The sequence below is a fragment of the Solea solea genome, chromosome 21 (genome assembly GCF_958295425.1).
Source record: "Solea solea chromosome 21, fSolSol10.1, whole genome shotgun sequence".
Classification (NCBI taxonomy): domain Eukaryota; kingdom Metazoa; phylum Chordata; class Actinopteri; order Pleuronectiformes; family Soleidae; genus Solea; species Solea solea.
Genome location: NC_081154.1, coordinates 2,486,910 through 2,499,908, shown reverse-complemented (window position 1 = coordinate 2,499,908; position 12,999 = coordinate 2,486,910). Strand labels below are relative to the sequence as shown.

Below are 12,999 nucleotides of genomic sequence, written 5' to 3'. Positions count from 1 at the left end.
TTTTCATCTTTTTATGTGTTGTTGAGTCAAAGTTATGATTAATTTTATATTGCATTTTTAGTAGTGATATAAAATAGCAATAATTGTGCAAAAGTCAAAGTTTTTATTTTCTTTTTTGAGCCAAATTAAATTTGAACGGTGACATATTTGATTAATTCGATGAAAATGACATTATAAGACACTCTCTACTGCACATTCTTATACTCTCGGTATATATCGTATGTTTAAACATAGTAATGGAATAAAGCAGCCCAAATGCTCTGTGTTTTAAGGTGTTAAGGCAGGCATGTCCTAAGGCCGAACTGTGGCCAAAGGCAGTCCAGCCCTGGGGCCTGAATTTCATGTTGACCTCTACAGTAAATGGACTTCCAGTGCTCAGATAATTAATTTCTGCTGGGCCGCAGGTGTCGTGTACTAGGGTGATACAAAAAGACTATTTGAAATCTCATTTAGACTGAGACACATCTTTAAGGAGCCTGATTTGAACTCACTGCATTAAAAAACACCTCCAAATGTGGATTGAATCAGAAGAGATAATTGCTGTCTGATTACAATCAATATTATATGCAAAAACATCCCATTTAGTCTGGCAGTCTGAACGAGGTCTTACAGTTAATGTGAATGCTACTGTCCTCTGAAATTACAGCGTCCATCTGTTGTTTGGCAGTGAAGGTTAATGACGACGTTGATGGAGTACATTTCTGTGACCACACAGCCCTAAAAAAACAGAAACTTCAACTACAGTTGTGAGGATGATTCCCTTTACAGCTTGCTATTTACACCTTATCTACATTATATCTATTATACACAATGCACTCAATTATTTAAACGTTTGCATTGCTTTAGTGCACATTTAACGCGTTACTAATAAAATATAAGTCTAATTTATTTACTTAAATATCGATCATGGGTTACGGCCATCCACGTGTTCACAATTTCAAAACATACACACACAATTTACAGCTTTTCGTGTACACAATTAACGTAACATGTAATCATAGAAAGTACAGCGACGTGTTCAGTCATAGTCTGTATGTACAACGTTTGGGAGCACCTCCACAGGGTCTTGAAGATGAATGACAAAGGACACCTGCATTGCCACAGAGGACTGTCCGGTGTCATTCTGATTCCCGCACAGCAGGGGGTTGTTGCTGTTCATCCCTGATGGACAGCGCAGCAAAGCTGCCTCCAGCTGTGGGGACGTCGGCTGAACTTGACGCCGGAAAATGAGCAAACTCTCGGGAGACGGCGAGCCGTCGGGCACCGGCCTCATCGTTGCGGCGGACGATCTGTTACAGTCCGGCACCGTGGCGATTGATAAGGTGTCGACGCGAGAGTCGAGCACGGCTAGTCACTGTCCACAGCACACGATCTCTGCCTCCATCCTCCAGCTGCGTAACTTTCTCCTCAGCTCCGTCTGCACCTGCAGCCAAAAATGTCAGTGAGTTAAACTGAAAATCCATTCAGCAACAATAAATACAGCTCCACTAAAGAGATTGTGTAATTTTAGCCTAATATTACTCTCTTACATCATGTAGAACAGCGATCAGCAAGTCAACGTGGTCCAGGGCCGATTTTCATATTGTTATTTGTGGCTCTGTGCGTCTGTCTGTTCATTTGTTTGTGCTTCCACACGTGCACTTGCCAATATGACCAACAGAGGCCGCCAGAGGCTTGTTGCATGAATGGGGTGAAGTCTGCCATCTGTGATTGCCTTGTTTTTGTAAGCAATTGAATATTGGGCCGAAACATCGTATCTTCATCAGACAAAGTGCCTTAAAAGTGCCTTCATCTAACAGTAATGTGGACGTTGTCTTTAATCAGTGCGTGTGATATGTTAATATTTATTGTGCATCATTTAAATTCTTCTTCTTAGTCTAACATATGCATAAGCAGTTATTTTTACACTGCTGTCATCATGGCTGTCTCCATGACAACAGCAGGGTTTTTATTTGGATTTTTCATCGATTTGAATAAATTCATGTTTTTACAGAATGAAAGCTCCGAACTCGATATGAAATTTCAATTGTTTGGCAAAGATAAGCAAACGATTTAATGTAATTTAATCAGATTTGTTAAATCATCTCCTGGGCCATGATACTGGTGCTGGTGGGCCACCAATTGCTGACCACTGATGTAGAATAATGTTATTCTAATCACTACTTTGTATTTAATGTAAAACAAACAAACAAACAAACAAACAAACAAACAAACCTCTTTATTGATATAGCAGTAGAGCACACCAACCAGAAAGCCCTGTGGATTTAGAGAATAGTCTTGCTTAGTTTGAGCACATTTGCTGTTGCATGCACTGACTATCAATAAGTGTTTTTGTCAGACATGTCTGCAGCCAGCGTGCGGTCCCCACTGAGCCTACCTGAAACGAGTTGAGAAAGAGCGTGATGAAAACCTTAGCGTAGCGCAGAAAGCCTGACGTCTGCTCATCTGTAGCAAAGATGAATATGACCTCATGAATCCCAAACAGAGGAATAAGGGTAAGCGTTGCCTTGGCAAGCCTAACGAGACAAATCAAACACATCTCTACAACTGCTGCCAAAATTCATCACTGCTGTCCTGTGACAGCCAGATAAAGAAAAAGGAATGTAAATTAGGATGAGAGAACTTGCCGAAGTTTGTAATCCGGGTATTCCGCCTGGTTGCTGGCTCGCAATTTGGAAAGAATGACCTTCAGGACCTTCATGAAAATCAGGAAGTTGATCTGTGGATCAGAAACAGATACAGATTATAAAAACATATATAATATGACAACTTGCATGAATCAGCTTTAGTGTCAGAAAAAATCCCACAGCTAACTCTTATTTTTGAATATATCCTGTTATAAGGCTGGAGAAGACATGCAGTACGATGTAAATGCTATCAGGAATCCATCATTCTGAGTCCATCACATATGAAATGAATTAGAATCCAAATAAAACCCAAAATGTGGAGGACTGAAAGTGCAAAAATTAAATAAATAACTACACCATTAAATAATAAACATTGGAATTAAATACTAAATCATTAAACTACCAATTCATTTTATGTAAAAAACATATATAATTATTTCACTATTTAATTAATTATTTCATGGTCCTGTGTTGCACAGGAAAACAGGGGCAGAGTTTTCTAGAATTCGACTTAAACTCTGTCGGACACCTGCAGGATCCGAACTGATACTGGCAGAATCTTTCCCACACCATCAACTCATCATCTGTTGTTTTAGGAAGAAGAAGAAGCAGAAACCTGATTTAAAATGACACAGCCTTACCAGTGAAGCAAAAAGAATAGGGAAACGAATAATCCACCAGTAGCTCATGTTCTCGTTCACAGCCCAGCACCTGGAAGGAAATTGAACGTACTCAACTTCTCATTCTGTATAATGAGAATCAACTTAGATGCTAAACACATACTTACTCTTTGTTTTCTTTCAATAGCTTCATCACTACCCAGGGCACCACAAATAGAAGTGGTATACCTGCGACAAAGTAAACATTACATGTTTCCATGGCATCCACGCAGTAAAAAAAAAAACCTACAGACACTCACAGATCCTGATTTAACAGGTGCACACATGCAGAGCAGCTGTCAGATAATGAAGATGATTCCAGGTAATTAGCGTTAACACTCAGACACTTACCCCAGCCAAGACAGATGTAAGGCAAGTATTTGTTGTTGTCCATGAGCACGGAGGCTATGAGCACAGAGTACAGGTAATGCGCCTCACCGAAGAACCAGTAGTGATTGGCGAGGACACAGTACTGCATCATCACCTGAGCGATACGACAGCCAATCGCAGCCTAGAAGAAATAAAATACTGTAAATGTTTAATATTTAATTGTAGGGTTTATTGGCTGACGCTGAATATGCTTCATATGGTATATTCATATATTCAGTACTCAAAACTAAAATGAGGTTTAGAATGTTAGAATAAGCCAGGGCTGGGAAGAGAAGCTTTTGCATCACAATAATTGGATTTTCCATAACCAATCACGCGCCGCCCTGCCTCCTTCTCTCATCCTCCTTCCTCTCCTCCAACATGCAATCAGCTCACCTCTCACCTAATTCACTCATCATTTTTTACATTTCCTGGTCCTGCAGTCACTCATCGCCTGATCGTAACAGTCACAGCTCTCCTGAGAGAACAGTTTATTCTATTATCTGCTTGTTGTTTTGCCTTTTTCTAATCCCTGTGCTCTCCTTGTGTCCAGAGCTCTCTGCCGTGTGCACGCTGCTTCTCCTCGCCGCTGTCTCTGCTTTGGGCACCTCCACCACCTCCACTATCTCCCTCACGCTTGTTAATAAACAGGTAAAACTGCCACATCTCCTCGCCCGCCTGCTCTTGGGTCCTTAACTGTTTTGTCACATTTTCCGTCTTAAACCAAAACTGAAAGATATGTTTTTTTTTTTTTGTTTTAAATAACCCACAAGTAATCTTTCCAAAATCAATGCATATCACGTGCAGTCTGTCACTGAGGGGCATAACAAGCTGCTTCTGCTAATAATAAAGTAAATCCAATCATTTTTATCCCCTTCTTTTTTTAGCTTGTTGGTGTTCACTGAGCTGAGAGAAAGACAAAAAAAATGCTATAATGAAACTCTTCCAATGTAACGGATGGGAAAATGGCAACTGGGAAAAAACATACATTTTTAAAATAATCTTAAATAAAAGATCACTTTGATCGCAGGGTGTGTGTGTGTGTGTGTGTTTCACGTTTGAAGTGCAAGCCTACTCAAACAACACTGGACCTTCCAATGGTAACAGATAATAGGTTAATTTCCAAAAAAGGAGACTCACCTGGTGACTGAGGATCTCAGTGACATCGGTCTGTTTGATGATTTCCCGTCCCCAGTGGCGTTCCAGCATGGTGTCCTTCACAATGACGGACACGGCTCGCAGGATGAAGGAGAGGAAAAGGTTAGCGTGGATGAAGTTCCTGAAGCAGTGCAGTTTCCTGTCAAGGTGCATTTTAAATCTGGATTATTTTTCTGGTGGTTTGTACGGCTTGATCGTAGTGTCTGCCCCAGAAAGAATCACACAGCTAATTCTTATTTTTGAATATCCTGTTATAAGACTGGAGAAGACGTGCAGTACAATTAAAATGCAATCAGGAATCCATCATTCCGACAAGGACCAAGGGAGTTGAGGCCATCACATACACATATATGAAATGAATTAGAATCCAAATAAAGCTTAAATGCTTCATTTCAAAACAGTTTCCTGTTTTCTAGAGTATGGGAGAGCTGACAAACATGTTGCTATTCTTCAAATGTGTTGTTGTACAAAAGGTAAAAAGAGCATGAGAAGCTCAGCCTTTCACTAAATAATACAGTCTTTGGCTGTTAAACTAAGCGTGTCATCGCCCATTTTCAGTTGAAAACATCTCTTGTTGCATCTGTCGAGTGAACGAGTCAAGCATCATGAATGAGTTCCGCTACAAAGACAAAAGCGTTCGGATGTAAGTGATTCAAATGAAAACATGGCCCGTGACCTTGTATTTCATGTAAACACAGCAGAGACCATAGAAGTACTAAATATGTAATATGTATAAGCAAAAAAGCAGTTTTTTTTGTTATTTATAGATTCATTTAGCCTCACAAATATTTCTTTTTAATTGTGAATTCAATTTGAAAACAAGTGTTTACTTTAAATGTCTGTCATGAATAATATTATTACAGTATCACAGTGTAATATCATGTTATATAGGCCATTTTAAAGAGGAACGCGAGGCCTTCTGTTAACGGCGACCTCTTGCCGAGACTGGACACCCAAGTTTGAGACCCCTGACATAAACAGCACTTTAATATGGAGTTGTTCCACTCTTCTTGGTTCACTTTCATCCCAAAGGTCAATGGGGTTGAGGTCAGGTTCAGTCAAGTTCCTCCACACCAATCTCAAAGTCAAACCATGTCTTTATAGTCCTGGCTTTGTTCACACAGGGGCACGGTCATGTTGGATTAGAAGCATAGCATCGTCCAAATGTCCAAAGCCTGATTGAAACACCTGCGTCCAAATACTTTAGTCCTTACAGTGTAGGTTTGGTACATTTTTAATGACAATTAACATGAAATCAAGAGACGATTCAAAATGGATGGAGCGCTTACCTGAAGCTCAGGAGAATGATCAGCGCCGTTATGAGCGTGAAGAGGGACAGAGAGTAGCCAACGGTGTACAACATCCTGAAGCTCACCATCAGCTGTTTGACCCACAGCTGTTGATAGAAATCAGAATCTCAGCGAGACATCTTACTGAGCACGGAGCAAAAACACGTCATTAATACCTCGGGCGGGCAATTACACCATAATCACCTCCTGCGACGTGACCTCCTTTTCCTCCTCACACTGGGTCATATCCCGCCACACCTGCCCGCTGTCTTCTCGCTCCCAGACGCCGTCAGAGCCGCAGCGCCGGCGCACGACTCCCTGGGAAACTGATGGAATTCACAGTCTATTTATGTGAGACGCTCACTGTCCACCTCTCTCATTATGGTCACAGACAATCACAGCACACGCTGCGAGGTGAGGACAGGTAAACAGACACACTTTTCTTTAATAAAGAAAAAGTTGAGATGTTTAGATGACTTTTATGTCAGTAAGGTAAATATGAAGCTTTTGTTGGTCAGAAATAGCAGTTACATTAGCTACTACTTCTAACCCGATTGATGTTGGTAGAGCTTTTCTTAAGGAAATAATGATGCAGGGCTTCTGTAATAGAACATTTTGTAACTGTAGAAACTTTATAATAAAGATCACTGTGTGATTGACAGCTAGAATAGTCTATAATAGCTGCCTGGTTTGTCAGTTATGAAATTTAATTAAATATAAAATATGCCTTTTATATGTGGAATGGCAAATATCTCAAATGATTTTTGGAATTATGTTATAATAATGCAATAATGTCAAGGTCGAAGATAACTTTCATTTTGGCTGGTTTCATTCTTTAGATCATGACAAATGCTCTGAAAGATAAAACTGTGAGTGGGATATTGGCTTCTTCAAAAGTGAACTGCAGTTATTAGACTTACATGGAGCATAAGTAACAACGGCCAATTCAGCCGTTAAACTCCCAGATCATTGAATCAAAAATGTTATAAGCATATTTAAATGTGGAATATGTGGGAAATCATCTTCATCCTCCATATTCATATGACTCGACTTGAGACTTGGGTTAAGATGTGTGACTTATGGTGTGTTTCCACCAGCACGGCGCGGCATCGCACGGCACGGTTAAGTTGCAGTTAAGTTTTCTTTAGTACCAAGCGAGCTGAGGCGATACTATGTGTGATGTCGCTGATTGGTCAAAGTGCCGTCACAGGAAAAGGTGTCCGACACAAGAATCAAGCCGAACAATGCCGAACTGTAGATCAGTTAAAAAGACTTAACAATCCTAAAAAACGTGGGTTCATCTCCAACAATTACAAGGGAAATGTCTAAAATCTCAATATTTAACAGAGGAGTCTGGTGTATTTAGTGACAGCAAACCCTGCTGCTGTATTTCAGTCCAGTGACTGTGTCAGACGGAGTCTGCGCTCCGGTCATGGAGGAAGAACTGAACATTCAGTTACACTGAAAACAACCGCTTTACAAGTCACTAGTCACTCGTTTGTGTGTGTGTGTGTGTGTGTGTGTTGCGTGTAAATGTAGTCATCGCAGTTTCATGCAGCTGTGAAGTGACAACTCTTTTTGTAGTGGAAATGCAACCTAAACCGTGCCGTGCCGAGGCGAGACGAGGCGAGGCGAGGTGAGGTGGGACCATAGTGGAAAAGAGGGGCCATTACTCCCATCTCTGTCAGACGCATAGAAGTGTGTCATCGAGTGTCGGTGGTAAAGTTTTGGCTGAACTTCAGATAAAAAGGCCAGTGGAGCGGCCACAGGTGGACTGACCTGGTTCTCTGCTGTCAAAGCCACAGTGGAAGTGTTAATGTGTTACCTTTATCATACCAGGGCAAGTAGAAAGGACATGAGATGTTGACCACAGAGCCGGCGGGAGCATCGGGCCAGCACGCGTATTTGTCAAATGTCCTGTTACAGAACAGGCCGGCTAAATCTGCTCCAAAACAACAAAAAACAAGAAAAATGTCATTTTAAATTGCATGATTTCTTTTTTTTTTTTTGTCCCTGACATGTCTTCATACCTTGAGGCAGTGGCTCATTTTCAATCATCTTGCTGCAGTCCTCTTTATAGCGGACCCACTGACGGTAGGTCTCCTCTAAGACTTTCCCACTCGCCGTCTCACCCTGTCACGTCAAGTAAAGGCCAGATTATTGCCATTTTAGCGCACATTGAAGAGAAAGTGATTCCACATGTTTACACAGTCACTTATCACTTACCTTAGGCAATTTGAGAAGTAACAAGCAGATCACTGCCATGATGTCTCCTGTCTTGTCCATCATTGGAGACTTGTCCTTCATTATTTTTTTTGACAAAGGAAGGAGAACATGAAACTGTTTGTAGGAGATGAGGATGACGGCCAAATTTCTCTCGTCACTTGTTGTTTTTGGAAGCTTTTATTCAGATTGCGGTCGATGTACGTTTTCTTTAAGAACGCAAAAGGACGCCTGCTCTGAGAAAAGCAGCAGTTAAACCTGTACACAAGCTTCATCTATGACCACTTCTCCATCTGTCCATTATCTACCACTTTATCCTCCACAGGAGGGTCACGGGGGGGGGGGGGGGGGGGGCTGTGCCAATCTCAGCTGACATAGAGCAGATCACCAGTCCATCTCAGGGCCACACAGAGAGACAATTCATTCAACCATTCACTGTAATGGTCAATTTAGAGTGTCCAATTCACCTAATCTACATACTGGATGAAAACCCACGCACACACACGGGGAGAATACACTCGACCTGGGTCTGCCGTGACAAGCTCAATCTCCCGATATAGGTGCGATAGGCGGGGGTCACACCCTGGACAGATCGCTCAGGGACACACATAGAGACAAACAACCATCCGACCATTCACGCTCTCACACCTACGGCGTCCAATTCACCTCATCCCCACATTGCATGTTTTTGGACTGTGGGAGGAAACCGGAGAACCCGGAGAAAGACAACTATAAACAGATTGTGTGATAGTGTGATAGTTCTGTGGCCAGTTGCTTCCTCAACTGAGTCAGACATTTTGCAATTTTCCTTGTTTACACCCTGACTAATGACCACAAATACGCATCAGATACGCCTGCTTGGGTTTGAAGATCCACTTTGCAAATGACGTGAATAGAAAGTATACTTAGAGTGTGCATGAGATGCATCATCACATCATTTCTCGTCATGTTTTATATTTAAGGCCTGCATTACTGATGCTTTTGTCAAGTTACTGTTTTATTCTCCTCTACCTGGGGAAAAACACACATAGTGTGGAAAGGTGTTTAAAATCCCCTGCAGGTTTGTTTCCGGCACCTGAAACTGTAACCTGACACTCTCATGTGTGATAGATAAAATGATAGACTTTTCCCCCAGAAAAATCAGGACTATCTCGAAGACTAAAACAGCGTTCAGTGCTTAACAAATGTATTTATTTATTACCACCTGTCATAAATCTTTCAAAAACGTGTCATTTATTTGGCAAATCACAAACCTTTTTGTACCCAAATTTGAGTCGCCAATGCAAGTAAATAATCGTAATTTGACAACCTAATCAATAAATTACAATGTTTTTTGAATTTAAACATTCATGGATAACAATAATAATTATATTTTAGCATTAAAAGCCTGATTTTGGTGAAAGAACATCTACAAACTGCTGCGTTAACCATCACATGATTGAGACATAAAAGAGGATTGTGATAATTACCAATGCTGTTTAATTTAGGGCAGCTGTGGCTTTGGGTGGTGGTCTAATAAATTTGTTAAGTGCTTTGTGTGTGTGCTTTTGTGGGTTGTTGTTCTTTTTTGTAGCAGTGGTGGCCCCCATCAAAAAGCCCCACCCACAGCATGGATGTCACACATCTAAATATGTATATATATAGATAGATATATATATGTACTGTTATTTATATATAACAAAATCTGCAGCGGGAACAGAGTTTTAACCCTTTAACACTGAGCGCATATCGCAGACGACACGTTTGCGCAAGCGCTCTTTGCGTTACCGTAATTACACGACGGTTTGTGTGGAAAACTTGCAGCTGTTTCTGAAAGCTGAGAAATTGCACATCAAAGCACAACGTTACGGTTATTACGGTAATTTCACAGTGCCTTTGTCACCAGAGAGGAAAGAATTGGAAAAAAAAGCCATAAGTTTCCATTTTTGGGCCCTGTTTTTGGACATTGAGACAAAAAGTCAAACAAATGTTCATTTAAATATAAAAATTAACTACAGCGTTTTATTTGAAATAAAACATGCATTAAAACTAAAATAGTTGCCAGATATTAAACGTTATTCTGGAAAAATACAAAAAACAGGACATTTTCTGGTCAAAATAAGCAAACGTCAAGTCAGTTAAAGGGTTAACGGCTACATCTTGTCTTCTTGTCCTCACTCGCCATGTCAGTTGATGACAAATAGGTGTGAAACACCCACATGGACGTGTCCTATATACATGTCGTTGTGCCTTGGCCTGCAGGTGAAATGGAGAAACCGTTATTAGGAGAGCGATCTCAGAGGGCCATGGGGGGTCCCCACTTCAGGCTCTGGCACTGTCAGCTAAAACCTGAAAAAAGCCTCTGATTTGATATTTCTCCCCTGCCTGGTATGTGGCATTTGACACCTGTGGCATGTTGTCATGTTTCCATGTTTTCCTGAACTCCAGTCCACACTGGGTTGAACCTGTTTCCACTGACACAACAGTGTGCATGTATGGACTCACACAAAAAACACTGACCCACTCTCAATTGTAATCAGGCGACGGCAGGACTCTGATTTTCGAGTATCATTTAAATGTAAACGTGGGCTATAACTGAAATAGCAGCTCTTCAAAGTCTATTTGAATCTCGACGTGGTGTTGTGAGCATTGACTCACAACCCGAGGCAACAGATTCTATTCCATTCAATTCTGGCTGAAACTCAAGGTTTGAGTTGTTTTTTTTTCCATTGTTAAAACAAGTTTTCTAATTTATCAGCTTCTTAAATGTGGACATGTTCTGGTTTCTTTGCTGTGGGTAACAAAAGAAATCATTCAAACTGAATCATTCCCAGGTTTGAAAAACACTGACTGACATTTTTTTTTCTGACATTTTTATGGACCAAACAATTACTGAATAATCCACAGATGAATGTATATTATATTACATTACATCACATTTTACATTTATATTATACATTACACATTATTATATTATATGACATGACAGTTCAGTGACCATCTGCTGGTTGAAAAAAATCGGACTTCACTACAATAAACAGGGAGCATTCAGTCACAGACCATATTATATATACACACATATATATATATATATATATATATATATATATATATATATATATACATAAAGATATATATTTGACTGACTGACTCATGACTCCACCTGACAACATAGGAGCATCAATAAGCAGCTGAGCAGCAGTATGAAACATCATGACTGTGTTTGATGCCTTTACTGTAGATTTGCATGCAGTTCAGCAGCTGCATATATGATAAGCTTCTTCCATCACTTCAGAATCACATCAATTATGGACAAATATAAATCAAATGGATACCAAACTAAATACGCTATAATGACTTTCTTTCTTTTTTTCTTTTTTATCTCCAACGTCTATTGATGGAAAAACGTGAATATGCATGCACAATAGTAAATTACTTACACAGTGTCCGCGTGGTTTGTGGCATCTGCCGCACAAAACTGTGCAATTTGTGAGGAATAACACGCGCCGTCACTTACGGATAAATATGGTCCTAGAGAAGGAGAAGCTGCTGCTGCTGCTGCTCCTGCAGGAGACGCTGCGTCCGCTGCGAGACTCGCGCACTGACTGCTTCTGAACTTAGACTCGGCAGTTTGATGCTCTGTCTGCACACACACACGCACACACACACACACACACACACAGTCTGTCCTTCGTGCCAGTTACATCCAACATAAGATAACATATGACACACACCTTGACTGTACTGAGAAAGGCTTGATGCTCATTTTTTGAGGACTCAGTTGTATTTCCTGCCCTCTTCATGCTAAGCTATACAACTATTTCAACAAAAATAACAATATTTGGACAATAATCCGCCTTTGAACACAGAGCATTTTGACTGCTTTTATGTTTAAACGTTCAGAGAGTATAATAATGTGCAACATATTGTCTTATATCCGTGTTTTTCAGCACAACCTGATGAACTATACAAACACGCAATTGTGAAATTTGGAAATATGTCACAGTTCAAAGTTCGCTTGACTCGTTTTTATGAACAAAAGTGAATGAAAAACAGTCTAATTTTTTGACTTCTGCACAATTATAGTGACTTAACATCACAACTGAAAATATATATATATTCAGACTTTCTTTATATATATTCAGATTTTCTTTATATATATTCAGACTTTCTTTATATATATTCAGACTTTTTTATATATATTCAGAATTCAGACTTTCTTTATATATATTCAGACTTTCTTTATATATATTCAGACTTTCTTTATATATATATTCAGACTTTCTTTATATATATTCAGACTTTCTTTATATATATTCAGAATTCAGACTTTATATATATTCATACTTTCTTTATATATATTCAGACTTTCTTTATATATATTCAGACTTTCTTTATATATATTCAGAATTCAGACTTTCTTTATATATATTCAGACTTTCTTTATATATATTCAGAATTCAGACTTTCTTTATATATATTCAAACTTTCTTTATATATATATATATATATATATATATATATATTCAGACTTTTATTTCAGTCAGTATATTCTTAAATTAATTTCCTGAATGGCATGCCACAATACATATATATATATATATATATATACATATATATATATATATATATATATATACATACATACATATACTGTATATATATATACAGTATATGTATATATATATATATACA

At 39.4% G+C, this 12,999-nt stretch overlaps 1 protein-coding gene across 4 annotated transcripts; it reads right to left on the bottom strand.

Annotated features, from left to right (window-relative positions):
- Positions 1-110: 110 nt before the first annotated feature.
- Positions 111-11,898, bottom strand: LOC131448754 (glucagon receptor-like). 4 transcript variants are annotated; one of them, XM_058621486.1, is made up of 14 exons: positions 11,822-11,898; positions 8,329-8,403; positions 8,133-8,235; positions 7,928-8,047; positions 6,307-6,428; positions 6,103-6,209; positions 4,796-4,952; positions 3,638-3,797; positions 3,415-3,475; positions 3,269-3,338; positions 2,628-2,719; positions 2,378-2,516; positions 2,215-2,256; positions 111-1,423 (listed from the first exon to the last, which is right to left on the bottom strand). In XM_058621486.1, exons 2-14 carry the CDS (start codon positions 8,389-8,391, stop codon positions 1,352-1,354), a joined length of 1,308 nt encoding a protein of 435 aa, XP_058477469.1. In that variant the 5' UTR covers positions 8,392-8,403; positions 11,822-11,898; the 3' UTR covers positions 111-1,351. The 4 variants fall into 4 exon arrangements, 3 of the variants coding, with proteins under 3 accessions (XP_058477469.1, XP_058477468.1, XP_058477470.1); XM_058621485.1 differs by having other exon boundaries at positions 11,745-11,883; XM_058621487.1 differs by having other exon boundaries at positions 113-1,423; positions 7,928-8,044; positions 11,745-11,883.
- Positions 11,899-12,999: the final 1,101 nt, after the last annotated feature.